This window comes from Aplidium turbinatum, chromosome 14, assembly GCF_918807975.1.
Source record: "Aplidium turbinatum chromosome 14, kaAplTurb1.1, whole genome shotgun sequence".
Lineage (NCBI taxonomy): Eukaryota > Metazoa > Chordata > Ascidiacea > Aplousobranchia > Polyclinidae > Aplidium > Aplidium turbinatum.
The window spans coordinates 21,965,393-21,980,046 of NC_137485.1; the positions used below are offsets into that span (position 1 = coordinate 21,965,393).

Consider the following 14,654-nt stretch of genomic DNA (forward strand, 5'->3'; position numbering starts at 1 on the left):
TGGAATCGGAACATCAACTTTTTCACCAACTCACTCGCAACAGAGAAATCAGAACTGCTGTACAATGTACAAAATTCCTAATTTCAAATGGATTAGATAAAACTATGCCCCACTTTGCCAAAGCTGCAAAAATTCTAGCAACAGTTCCTGCAACTTCATGTTCAGCTGAGAGTTCTTTTTCCGGATTACGACGATTGAAGACATATCTGAGATCAATAATGGGCCAAACACGTCCTGTCAAACTTCGCTTTGTTGCACTTAGAAAGAACAACAACAAATAAAGTGGATGTCAATCGCATTGTAGATATATTTGGACAACAAAGTTGGCGAAACAAATACTTCTTTTAAATTTGTGTAGCCTATACCACCAGTCTACCACTAATCAATACTTTCTAGTTCAGTTTTGCAGTTTTAGAGCCATGCACTGGTAGTACTGCATTCTACTGGTTCGTTAGTGTAGTGTCAATTACTCCCTTCAATTGTGTTTTGATGAATTTGTTGTTTTGCAAATTTGCATAGCCTAATGGTATACCGTACCGCATAGGCGTAGCCAGGGGGGGCGAAAGGGGCCATGGCCTCCCCAAATTTTCAAAGATTGGATTCCGAAGTTGAGCCCTTTGTTAAAAATATAATAAAATTTGTAAAAATTTATAAAGTTTTCGTAGACATCTGGCTATTTACACCCCCAAGGATTTGTTTTAGACACACAGAAAGACACCAATAAATTTTGCAAATTGTAAATCGCGCAAAATGTACGCGATTTACGTTTCTTTTAACTAATTTGTGGATCAATTTCAGAATGGCTTACTCTGTTGGGTTTTTGTGTAGTTATTGGGTTTTTGTGTAGCTGAGTTTTTGGTGTTCTCTAATTTTAGCCGCAGTTTTTGCCCGTTCGTGTGTAAGAGCTACCTTTAATAGGTTAATAGGCCTAGCTGTTTTTCTGCTAATAAATTTCATACAAATATTACCCTAAAAGTGTTTCCAGAAAGCGCTATAATCCATTATTTGAGTTTAAATTTGCAAAAATTTTTCGCGGGAGCATGCCCCCGGACTCCCCTAGAATACGCGTGCCTTCGGCACGCTCTAACCCCCCACCCCTTTTATTGCTTCCCTTGCTCAACCCACCAGGATACGCCACTGCACATCAGGTGGCGATAATTTAATCAAACACTTTGTTGTTCTCTTCATTTCATCAAATATTTGGCCTCCTCAAAAAAATTTTGTGGCTGCGCCACTGCCGTACCGTACTTATCATACGAGTGGGTGGAAGCCTTGTCAGTTGATGCCTTATGCTGTATTTTTAAGGCTATATTATTGCTTTTTCTTACATGTGTAGTACTTTTGTTTAGGACAGTTGATTATATTTGGGCAAGAATTCTTTTGCACCCCCAAAAAATATGCTTCCCGTACACCTATGCTTCACTGGGTCATTTGACGGTCAATTTGATATATTTTCTCTATTTGGAATTGACAACCCTGCTTGAGAGATACATCACTGCCTTGCAAATGAGAATGATATGTTATAATAACTACGGTAATTTACACGACACAAATTTTGAATGGAATTTATTATTAGTTAGGCTGATGATGTCCGTACAAATAAATGATAATAATATTCGGGTTTCATTTTAATGTATCTCGCTTTTCAAATAAGTAAGTGCTAAGTATGAAGGACTGATACATTTCAATTATGCCACAAAATATCTGAACGCCTTGATGACATGTCGTCGATCATGGCACAACGGAAGAAACCTTTAGCCGACCACCAAACAAAAACTGTTAACGAATCAGCCTGACACACAAAAGCTTCATTATTTAAAATTATAAAGCATAGACGAAATATAATATTGAAATTTAAACATTTTTAACATACAGGCAACCAATGAACATACGCTTATAGAATGGAAGGCTATTATAATAAGTCAGTGTAAGTCTATTGTAAGTTCAGAGAACGATTGCAAGTCGGGGAGCTGGAAGACAATTTGAGAGAGACACGGCTTAAATGATTGCGTCACGTCGTAAGGAGAGATGAAGATTTTGTCGGAAGAAAGATAAGGCTATTGGAAGCTAGTAAAAAAAAGCGAGAAAGGCCGAAAAGAAGATGGAGGGATTGAGAGACAAAAGACATGGAAATAGTGTAGTGAGTGTAGTGAAGGAGGAAGATGCTGCTAACAGAGGACTGATGCAGAGGACTGCAATCCGCACCGGCGTCCAGCAACCTTAATTGGTTGAAGTGGGAATAAAGCTGGAAGAAGAAGAAGGGCATTATATTATTTCTTGAAAACTTATGTTTTGACGAAGCCATACTTGTTAGGCGAAAGATTTACAATAAATTCGATTTTATCGATGTAGTGTGATACTAGTCTAAAAAGCGTCTTAAAACTAAATGATAAAACCGGTAAAAAAACCAAATTTGTTGCTTATACGTAGCTTTACACTTATTAATGACACTATATGGATGTTAATATAGCCCAGCTTATCTTTGCAACCTACGGTACCTACACTACAGGCCTTGCCAACGTACGGGAAGCTAGTGTAGTTTCGATTTTGTACTCTAGGCTAATAAATTAGGCTAAAAATTCTTCCCTGTTACCAGCGTTGGTTGATTGAGTTTGAACCTTTATCCTCGGACTGACAAAGCCTTGATAGGTTATTCCTGGTAGTTTTGCATACTTGTGGAGGCTTTTGACGCAAGGCCGGTTACCGAGATTGGCAGAGTGAAGTTTCTGATTGTTGAAGTGTTGTTGTTGCCGGGGAATTATTCCATTCACTAGGTGCTGCTGAATGGAAAGCAGTCCTGAAATGCGTTGCTTAAGCGCACACCCCGAGAGTCGAACCAGCGCAGCGTGATATTGAGCCGGGCGCGTAACCACTGAGTTAATGGGTGTTGCTGGAGGCTTGTCATATTTCCAGTTCAAGTGCCACAATCTAAGGATAAAATTTGCACGCTAACAGTGCGTAGAACAAATATTATATTATTGTTATCAACGACTATTCAGCCGAGTAACTTAATAGCGATTCTGACTGCTCTCAAGCGTAGCAGCTCAGCCTCCAGTCAAATTTGAAGCTTGCACGTTGGCATGGCCTGTATATATAGGGAGGTGTGTGCATATATTTTAGGTTTAAAATAAATTTGTGGGTTTTAAAGAATATTCAATCAATATTACTTTAATTGGAGATTTAAATGTGTCAATAGAAATCGCCTGATTTATTCAAGTCTCGTTACCATAAATGTCAGCCCCGTGATCCAACAAAGTTTCAAGGCATTTTCCACTTCTGACATCCCAGAATTTGAGAGTGCTGTCCCAGGATCCGGATGCAAGCAATGGGGCAATCTCGTGGTTCCAAACCAGCCCCCTGACTGATGACGTGTGGCCTTCCAATGTGGCGGTGCACGTTCCACTTTCTAGTTCCCACACGCGGACGGTTCTAGAAGGATTAGAATAGCTATTTTATTTTTAGTCCCGTATACTATTACACAAGTAAGTACGCGTGTATGCGTAGATTGAACAGCAAGGAAAAAATAATGTAACATAAAATTTGTTTTGGTAAAAAAGAAACGCAGAATATGAATTAGGGGTATCTTTGGACTGACAAAACCTCTTTGGAAGTTTAAACTTAGCAGTTTCGCATTCTAGTAGAGCCTGACCGAGTCATTCAGATGGACAGAGTGAAGTTTTCGCTCATTGTTGAAATAATCTTGTTTGAAAATTATTTCATCAACTTCAGTAGGGGTCGCTGAATGGAGATTGTAGAGCTGTCCTTTAAGTGTGTTGGTAAAGCGCACATCTCTATAACCATTGTTTCTTGATTGTCACGATTTCTTTCTATCTCTTACCAGGAAAAAGACTTGGAAAGGTTCAATGACGTAGTTTAATGGGTCAAACCGAAAAGCAGTCAATTAAATGTCGAATAATTCTACTAGTGAAATGATAATCTGACTTCTTGAAAAACTTTAACGAACGGCTCCTCAAATAACTCTAATTTCTGCATCAACTACCAATCCACAACTCATAGCACAACTCTCATAACCAACTCAATAATAATCATCATAATAATAATCAACTCATCATAATAATAATCAACTCATCATAAAAATCATTACACAAACTACACCACTATTTATATAGTTGGTTGTTCAGTCCAGTAACTTCGAGAAGGTGACGTAGTATTGCATCACACGAACTCATCGTCGGTCACGTAGCATTGAGATGTAAACAACAGAAGTCTCTAGAAAGTCACGTAGGGCCGAAGGTTGTAGAAAACACGTTACATAATACAGATTTCGTCATCAGAGGTTACTTTAGGTCAATACCCGATAATAACACATCGCTCAAAATTCCATAATGAAAACAACACGCTCGTTGAAGATACAAAGCAAGCCATCGCGAGGCATTGCACCTTGATTGTGACATTGATCTTGCCTTCTTTGTCAGGGCAATTATCCACCCAGGCTATCGGTGCGTTAGTTCATACATTATGATTAAGCACGTACAACTTTCAGTTCAACAAATCTTGATCTACCTGTAAAAACGTTACTTCTACACTATCAGTCGTCCACCACTTATCTGTCCAACCAAAAGTACTTTAAATTTGAAATTAAGGGATTGAAGCTGGTACACCAAGTTCGACCCTTTTCTCTAAAACCGAAGGTGTACCTGATCTGTATTCAAAATCTCAGTTTTACTCGTGCTATTTTTGCTGATCCCATATTTTTTTCGAACATAGTGATTATCACATGTCTTGTATGGGTGCTACCAGCAATTTGCATTCTATGTACTGCGTCCTGGTAAGTGATCCGTGGTCATAAAGCATTCACAATGAAGCCGGAACAATGTTTAAAAATTTACACCTAACAAGCTGAAGTGAATACATTTATACGTGATAGCTTCAGCGTAAAGTCTGGTTGGTAAATGGCGGGTAGGTCTCGAAAGAAGTTTTTGATTACTATAATTTCTTTGCAGCGATTTGAAAAGCACTGCAACCTTTAAGGTGGTTTACATGTCAACTAGCTACCTTTACAAAACAATCAAATGATCGGAAATGACCTGTCATCAGACCCGCTGCATAGGACCTCTCGAAGAAGAGGGTGCCACTTAACGTGAAATATTTTGTTTGTGTGGCCGGTCAAAGTTCTATACGTCTTGTTGTCATTTTCCGATACCACAGTCCACACCCTCACCACTCCGTCATTGCAGCCGGTAGCAAGTAAGTCTCTGCAACAAAACGTAAAAGATTAGAACAAAGACTGTATGATTAACATTGGAAAGGTGGCGATTTTCACATACCTAAAAGAGTGGATGCATCAATTGACGCATATTTTTAAGCAAATCGTCCACACATTGGTTTTATACAAGCTTGGCAACGGCCAATTGTGTGATTTCTGCACCTCACGGTTGCCCAGTTGAGAATTTGTTTTGCAGCTGATGTGGCATTCGTGCTGATGGAGCTAAAAGCTTTCTCAGCTGAATGTCTGCGAGATATCGTTGCTAAACTCCTAGACAGCTCTTCTGCTATAATCTGTGTGCATTTTTGCGTTTGATATTGCTTTGGCGTAGGTGTTCACAAAGGATCCAATTGTGAGTGCCATATGAATCACGTTATAAAATACAAGCACAAGCCACCACTGATTTTATGGAGCAAGCCTTTACCTTATGGTCGTAGGCATCCACTCACGGTTTTGTTCTATTGTAATATCTCATTGAGAATTCTTCCTTTTGGGGATTTTGTTGGTAATTACTTGAACATCTGCGCGTAGACTGAGACTGCGCAAACCTACCACAATTTGGTCTGTGCTGCGCTGATAAGGAACAGTGTTATTTTCGTTAGGCCATCATGCCTAACGACTTCTGTTTTGTGAAAATCTTTCTTTTTCTTGCACTCTTTGAGATTTTTTTCTTCTTACTGCGTAATGTCCCAACAAGTCTACACTTCTTCCTTGCAAGTCGCAATGCCAGATAATGGGAGGTAAAATAATTATCGTATGTAACATTGTCACCTGCCTGGAAAACCGTAGCCAGCGTTATTGTTAAGTGAAGAGTTGATTGATGGCACAAAACTTGAAAATTGCGAGTAGATAGTTGCACATAGCTCGAAGCTGCAGGTTTTCGTCTAACTGTCTTCAGGAGCTAACGTATAAAATAAACCTAAATGTGGTGAAACATTTATAGTGGAAGAAAAACAAAATGTAGCCTAAATTTAGTTAATCCGAAGAATTCAAATTAACGAAGGAGCTTTAAGGCATAAAGAGTTCCTGAGCAGTAAGTCGTGGCCGTTCTAATTTTCTGTACAATTAAAATAAAAACTTAAAATTTATAGATTAGTTGCATAACGCTAAAATAGAAAGAGACACAAAATATCGCCGCTATACGGTGCAACGCTTAAATGTTACAGAAGCGCAAATGTTGGAAATGCGTCAATTGACGTGTCCCGTCCTTCTAGTGAAAAATCTACAAAAAAGACAGTTTGGCATATTGGACTTTTATATCAACAAACAATGTACAGCCACAATCCCATGAATCTAAGCATAACAATGTATTCCTCTCTCCAACTGTTGCTCTTGTTCGCTATCCAATTTCACGACGACTACACCCTCGTGTGAAATCAGTGTTTATCTATTTTAAATTAGATACATTTAAATGCAGAATAAAAAGCTCAATATAATCTGAGTAGAGACTAGAGAGGTTATTTTGTTTAACCATTGTTGCTCAGATATGTCTGATCACAAATATAAACTTCTGGTGTAAAGAGCAAAATAGTTTTTCTGAAACTACTATAACATATTTCAATAACTTTGCAGTAACCAACAAATTGTGAGACTAAAACTTCAAAAGTGCTGCCACATGTCAATAAAATCTGCCAAAGACCAAAGCAAATCTGAAAAATTAGCGATAAAATTCAAAATTATGTATCAATATTTTTACTAACTTCTGTAGCAGATGAACAATTTATAAGTAGCGTTTTGATACACTGACAGATACTGACTTATCGATGGGGTTCCAGTCGCAACCAAAGGCAGAATCAGGGTGGAGCAACTTTGCAATCTCCTGCCCATCCAAACTTCGAATAACGCTGCAAATACATCACGATCACATATTCAAAATGTTCCATGACTGTAACGCAGTACTAACCGTTAAGCTATTCTTTCATTGAGCAATTGAGCATGGCATATAATTAAAATACAAGTATATGATAAATGGTATTAATACCACAAAAGAGTGTAAATAATAATAAAATATACATTCTCAGCACATCTTTTCAGTGCAACCAAGTACATTATTCTTCAACTCCATTCTCTCACTGCTGTGTTAAACAGGATCGAGTATTTTACAAAAAAGATTAGTATAACTGACGGATGATTTTGACAAACCTGGTGCATTGTATATAATGACGGTTGTCTAAGCGTTTTTATTGGGTAAATTAGGTGTATACTGTATTACTGGCTATGTACGCTCTGGGAAAGACGGCAAGATCTTTCCGTTGATGGTCATTGTAATATCACGTTTTGCCTCCTTGTTATTGAAGTGGAAGACTGCCATCACCATTTTACTTTCGCTGAGCTTCAATTTCTATTGATAGAGCTATCCTGATATAGTCGTCATGACTTGGCTCAACGTTATTTCCAATAATTCCCAATCTTTAGTGGAGTGCAAAATGACCAGGTCATAATCATACTTGTCAGATGTTGTAGAATGTAGATGGTAAGTCAGGCATATAAATGTTGAAAAGGAGGGGGGACAAGACTGAACCCTGTGGGGCACCTTTGTTGAGGGGCCGTAGTTTACTAAGTTTTCCGGTGGTAAGAGCAAAGCTCATGTTGTGGATGACTTCCACGATCATTTTAACCATGTGTCTGGCAGGAAGTAGGTGGAGTAGTTTGCTTTTTTTGCTGAACTACTTTCCTCAATGTACTGAGTTAGTAGTGTGATTTAATCTAAGGTTGACTTCCCGTGTCGGAATCTAGCTTGTTCTTTGGGAAGCAATGAGTTAATTACTGGTTCGACACGAGCGTAGGTCAGCCTCTCAAGGACCTTAAAATGGATGCAGATCAAAGAGATGAGGCGATAGCTCTTTAAACCGTCTAGGGATCGCGACAACCAGGGATATTCTCAATGCTTTCGGACTCTTAAGACGGCGCAAACAAGACGTCAGGAAATCGCATAACTAAGACTTCAAAGCATAACCGCGTGCGTGATGACCTCTGGACATACCCAATCTGAACCAGGAGCCTTCTCAGGTTTTAGGTGCACGAGGGCAGCATTGAATTCGCTCCGTGAGGGGCAGCATTGAATTCGCTTCATGAGAAGGAGTTAGAAATACTCTCCTGGTCGGGGTGTGTTGATCTTCCAGAGCTTTGTCACTTCTTTGGTCACAAAACGAACAGAGGTACGATCACACGGCTAATATGTCCCGTTTTTTTAATATGCGATGTGATCGTGTTAGCAGGAATGGGTCATTTTCGGGGTGATTGCCTAGAAACTAGATTGTCCCGTGAGGTTATAGAATATAGAGCGTGTTCCACACTGGACCGCTTAAATACGAGAGATTGATAGATTGGATGGTCTCTGTCCAGCGTTCTTTTCTTTTGTATCGAACCTTTCAAGAAAAGCCTTGGCTGTTGAGAATGTTGTTTGACCATTTGAAATGTTAAGAAACGATTGGCAGAGGCGCTCGCACTCTGCATCGAATTTTCTGTGACCGCGAGGGATGGCTTGTTTGGCCATGCTAAGATGGTAATGCGGAGGTCCTGGCAAGCCTCGTCCACATTATGAGAGTTAAGTAAAGGAACCGCGTTTGTGAACATGTTGATATGGAAGCTACAACCATTCCAGTCGGCTTTATAAAAGTGTTACTGCTCGACACTGGTTCACTTGGAATTGGTGTTTTGAGTGGTATCGCGGTAATGTGGGAAGGTCGGTGTTGGGACCGAGGGAACATTTGTAGCACACGTCTGTCCGTAAGCTGATTGTTGTGGCCAGTGCTTACAAAGAGTTTGTTCCAGTGCCTATCTTCCAGTTGTAAACCTGGCTACCTTTTAGCAGGGCTGGTGTACGGTAGCCCGAGTCGATGCGCTGATAATTAAAATCACCAGCACAAAGTGGGAGGTAGGAGTACACTGGGATGGTCATTGCAGTGAATGGCGCGGAGGTGACTTATAGATGTTGACGATTTTGTACCCGTTGACGTCCACGCTTAGCCATTTAATCTTTACGTCTGAAAGGAGATGGTTCCAAATGACCTCCAGTTTAGCTTCTCATGGACAATTATAGCTAGTCCATGTGTCCTGCTTAGGATTGATCCAGCTTGTGAGGAATTTGGTATCACTAGCGTGACTGCGCTGTAGCAGTGTGTCTCCTGGAGGACAATGATAAGGGCAGCGTGGGAACTGAATTTCACTGAGTTCGAAATAGCTACAATAAAAAAGCTCAAGTAAAACAAAGAATTGTCTCAACAAAAGATTTCGTGATGCCCCCAGCAAAACATCGAGTCGATGTTACTCAAATCGGATGCAAACTGCGCGACAAATCAATTCAAAAGAACTGATCGGTCATACTTGAAAATACACAGAAATTAGAGTTTTAAAAACTGAAAAAATCAAGGAAAGTATGAATAAAATCAGCAAAAAGTACCGAATGAAATTAAATGTGAAGAAAACTAAGACAATGTTAATAGAAAAAAGCAGTGAAAAAAAATTAAGCTGGAAGGAGAATAATGGGAACAAGTCACTACCTATAGCCTACATACCAAGGGGTTAGGTGTTGAACAAGCCTCGACATTCTCAAATATGGCTTGGCTTGTTTGGTTCTGTGTGAATGATTGTTGATCGGGTTTGAAAAACTTCATCAACATTTACCTCTCCCACGTGGGCAGTTAAGTTACCCACTTTGCAAAAAACATCAACTTTTTTTGTCAGTAGATGATGCTGTTTTATAGTGACATCATTATTGTCAGCCAAGTGTTTACCAATTTTAGAAAAGTAGTTATTAAAGTTATCGGCTATAATCTTTAGCTAGGAGATTTGTGTTCCAACAACGTTAATAGTACTAACAGTAGGTTAAGTTGATTTTTATTTGATAACAGCGAGTTGACAGTTTGCCATGCTTTTCTTGCTTCATTTCGATTTGCAGATAGTTTTTGTTCAAAGTATTTTTATTTGCTAAAAATTTTACTTTTGTTAGTTTGTTGGAATACTTTCTGTAGAAGAATCTACTTAAGTCACCAGATTTCATAGTCGGAAGTCGTCTACTTATGCTGGGCTTGAAGCGACAAACGTCAAACTGGCGAGGGTGGATAAGAGGAAAAGAAGGTTTTAGTTTTAGACGTTGACCATAAACGTGGCGTCAAGATATTTGAGCTGCGTTTACTACGTAATGGAATTGTATAGCAGACATAAACTGCTTTTAAAAAAGATTTTCCCGAGGCTATGGTGGCTTGCGATTCATTAAATTCGTCACTCATTACCACAGAGCAGTATTAAACGTGTGATATGTAAGCCCATTTCAATCAACGTCTAGAATCTAAATTATCAAATAAAAATCTTACAAATTATCCATTCCGGTAATATTTGTTAAAATGAATTAAAAATTCTTCACAAAAGTATGCACCGCTGTCAATGCAAACTACAACCTAGTGATGAGTGTAAAAGTTTGCCTGTTCAAATTAGTATTAGATTATTCAAATTAGTATTGTTCAACAACAATATTAATTTGAACAATCTATGTCGCAAACAGTTTTATACATTCTGCATCTAAAACCGAGCTTTTGCATATCGAAGAGCTGCAGCGAAATTTTAACTGAAAATGTAAATCGCTAAAACAATTCATAAATCTTATGCCAACTTTTCAGCGCATACTACTTTAAAGATTAGTCCGTTTAACTTAAATATGCTAAAACCTTCATACAATTAATCAAAGCAACAGACATATGGACATCAATCTGCATTGCTTACGCAACAATGGACATCAATCTGCAATGCATTGCTTACGCAACAATGGACATCAATCTGCATTGCTTACGCAACAATGGACATCAATCTGCATTGCTTACGCAACAATGGACATCAATCTGCATTGCTTACGCAACAATGGACATCAACCTGCATTGCTTACGCAACAAACAATAAAATAAAAGCAGGAAAGCAATAAGACGACCACTTATCATGAACAGTAGACAGGATTATTCCCAGAACAACAAAAACCCATAAAACTTCGGTAGGTATCGAGAATCGAATCAAGGCAAGTCGTTTACTTGGAATAATCAATTCTAAGACCCAATGCTCGCAATAAAACATTTCTCAGATTTTATCAAATTATTGCTAATTACATTTGAAGAAGTACCAAAAATGTACTCGACAAGCAAAACTATTTTTAATTGATGTTGCACGCTAAAGGTGATCTGACTACCTAAATTACCGATTGAAAATGTAATAAGAATCCTGGTCATGCGATGCCATATAATAATCACCTTCTCACAGTAAGCAAGACAAACATGGAAATCGTTTATAATATGAAGTGGTCGCGATGAGCAAATTATAATTTAGAAGTTTGAGAACAGAACCATCTAATTACAGCCGCAAATAATTGAACAATGTTAGAAACGTACAGCCTACAATTATACGAGCTGTCACGAACCACTTCATGCAATGTATGGCTATTGTACATGACTCAATATAACGCTTTACTAACTCACTTTACAGATTCACTTAAGCTATTAGTTTTTAATGTTTAGCATTAGCTTTGTTGCAGAAAAGGTGAACACATAACCTCGTATATAAACAATACAGAAATAATTTATATTTGAATAATAAAATAATAAATAAAACCTTCTGATGATCCTCCTTTAGGTGGAACAGGCTGTCAAGATAGTAATAACTATATTTGATTTAAACAATACAGAAATATTATTCTCCAGCAACTAAGTGCATCTCCTGTTGTTAACTGATGTCCAAAACAGTATTGTCAATTTGTTTTATTGCAACTCAAGAGCCTGGGGAGGATCCCAAATTTCTCAGCAAATAAATAAACAGCATTGTCATCTTACCAGGACAATTTTCTCATCTAGGTGCAGCGCAACATTTCCAGAATTTATTTAATCATTCTATTTAATTGTATGTACCGTAAAAGTAACGCATTGCAATGATGGAAAATGACTCTAACAAATTTATTTTCAATAGCCAAGTTTTCAAAGCTGTTTCACGATTTGTTGAGATACTGTATAATGAAGAAGAAAGCTTGTACAGATTCATCCGCGAATAGTGGATTATTGTAACCAAGCGCGACACAACAGAGAAATCAGAGCGCAGTTTGAGAGTGTAAAAAGTAGACGTCAACGATCTCTAAGATTCAAGCGCAAGTCGACGAGGACTGATTGTTTTAGTGCGTGTCTCAGACAGTCAAATCTCGAGTAAGTTCAGCAAAACTCGAAACTTAGGGATGACTTCCAATAATTATATATAAGTTACGTTCACAAAAAGTAGTGAAGTATGAATAAAAATAAAAGCCTTTTATTTTCAAGAAAGCTGATGAATAAACAAAAAATAATTATTATGCAATAGACATATGTAGTTTAGTGGCATGGAGGGTGTTACTAACTGAAAAAGCAAGTTGAACATTTTCGGCCATGAAATCAGACATTTCGGTATCCGAAAAACTAACAGTTGGTGTTGACGAAGGTTAACGAGTAGGCACTGAACAGCCACATATCAACTAACATTAGTTCGTTACAATTATTTTCACTAAGTGCTTATGAAACAATTATTGTTTCAACGTTTCAACTCATTCTTAGACTATTGTCGTAGATTTTTTACTGCTTGCTAATACTCTTACAAGTAAGTGATACAGTTTAAAAGTGTGAGTTTTGATGTACCAACGGTTTTTGATATTGGGTGTTTCAAACAAGATATAATGAATGTGAAACTTTATGTTCCGTAGTGATACTAAATTCCTTTATCTTGGTTTCCCTTCACATTAAGTTATTTAAAACAAAAATTTTTGTGGTCAATTTGTTTCTAACACTTCTAGTTTATATCGATCCCGTCAAGTTTCAGTAAAAACAAACTAATTTTTTTAAATATTGCAATACTGTAGATCAGTGCGTCTGAGATATTTTCCCCAGTTACTTGAAGACATAGTTGCGCTTGTTAGACATTGACGATGTCGGCTCAAAGCAGTGGCCGAGTAGTTAGCGCGTTGGGCTCGCAGTCGAGAGCCTGCATGTTCGACTCCAGCCACCCGCACTTGCTGTTGTTTCTCTGGGCAAGAAACTTTACGATAATTGCCTCTACCCAGTGATCGATTTCGAGTAATGGGTAGTACCAAATTTAAGTCATAAGTAGAGTAGACAACCGGAAACAGACATTGCCGTCGGCTGCAGCGTGGGTCAGGTGTATGTCGGAAAGCGTACACCGATGCATAGCGCTCAAGTCCGCTTTCCCGCAATGCAGGATAAAGATAATAAAACAAAACAAAAACCAACGTTACTGAATTTATAATCATATAAAAGTTTTTATAATGCTAGTTAGTGTAACATCTATTCTATGGTCGAGGCGTTGCAACAAAGGTTAAATTTTTACAGGACAGCAGCATTCATCGTGCATTCTTCCATGGAGTGAAACTTTCGAACTAAAATTGGTATTGGAAAACAAATCCCCGTAAAGTACACTAAAGCTACAAATAACATACCGTACCAAACTAAACCCACTACAATTTTTTGCGCACTCTACAAGCATAAAGTGACGTATTGTGTGTAACTGCGCATTGTAATCATAAAGTACATTGCAATGCGCACAAAATGGTATTTTTCAACTACAAAAATTAGTTTCAAATAGTGAAAACAAAAAGATTCTATTTGAATAAGGACCTTCTGATGATCCCCCTTTTAGATTGAAACAGACTGTAGAGGTTTTAAAAAGTAATAACTATATTTGATGTCATTCGTTCCATATAGTATTTTGTTTGAATTTTTTTTTCTATTTCGGAACGCAGAAAATGGCACTATTAACTTGACTCTTAAACAAAATAGTTAGCTAGTGAAAGTCTTGTGTATTGCTACGAAGCTGGAATAATGAAACAATTGAGACAATATGATTAAATTTAAGACCTATTATGCAAACGACATTGATGTTAATGAGCTTGATAGAAATTGCATAGGTTCATCCTACCTGCACAGTGGCTCACAAGCTGGAGTCCACGGACAATCAGGGGACCCAGATAAATTTTAAGGGAGATAGTGATTCCATTTATTCCAACAAAAAGTACTAACATTTTAACAATGGATTTACTTCAAGAGTAATATTTCAACAATTTTAACCATAGTCACTCTAGAAAGTGTGTGGTCCACAAGCTTGATAATCCTTTAAAAGAGGTTTAAAAAACTACTTTTCAAGGTGTGGTGGTTTAAAAGGGGCGACATTTAGGGCAGAATTTCCAGGTCGACAGATGGTGTGGCTACGCCACTGGTTGTAAGACAGAAAATACATCATTACTGTTATTATATAAAAAAATGCAGCAATGCAGTCATCACACAGTAAAATACAAGTGGAAACTCATCTGCTGTTATCAGTTGTGACGCACATCTGTGCGCTGGGAACACAACTATAACAAGATCTGAGATGAAAATACACCAAAACACTTTCAAGAACATTCACATGTCAGAGA

At 38.0% G+C, this 14,654-nt stretch overlaps 1 protein-coding gene across 2 annotated transcripts in view; it reads right to left on the reverse strand.

The window, feature by feature from the left end:
• Window positions 1-14,654, reverse strand: part of LOC145783245 (WD repeat-containing protein 17-like) — a 175,264-nt gene that overhangs the window by 53,024 nt on the left and 107,586 nt on the right. For both annotated transcript variants that reach the window (XM_082595063.1, XM_082595062.1), the window contains 3 exons: window positions 6,985-7,071; window positions 5,049-5,216; window positions 3,227-3,429 (listed from right to left, as the gene is read on the reverse strand). In XM_082595063.1, coding sequence (XP_082451189.1) covers window positions 3,227-3,429; window positions 5,049-5,216; window positions 6,985-7,071 — 458 coding nt within the window. The remainder of the gene's footprint in view (window positions 1-3,226; window positions 3,430-5,048; window positions 5,217-6,984; window positions 7,072-14,654) is intronic.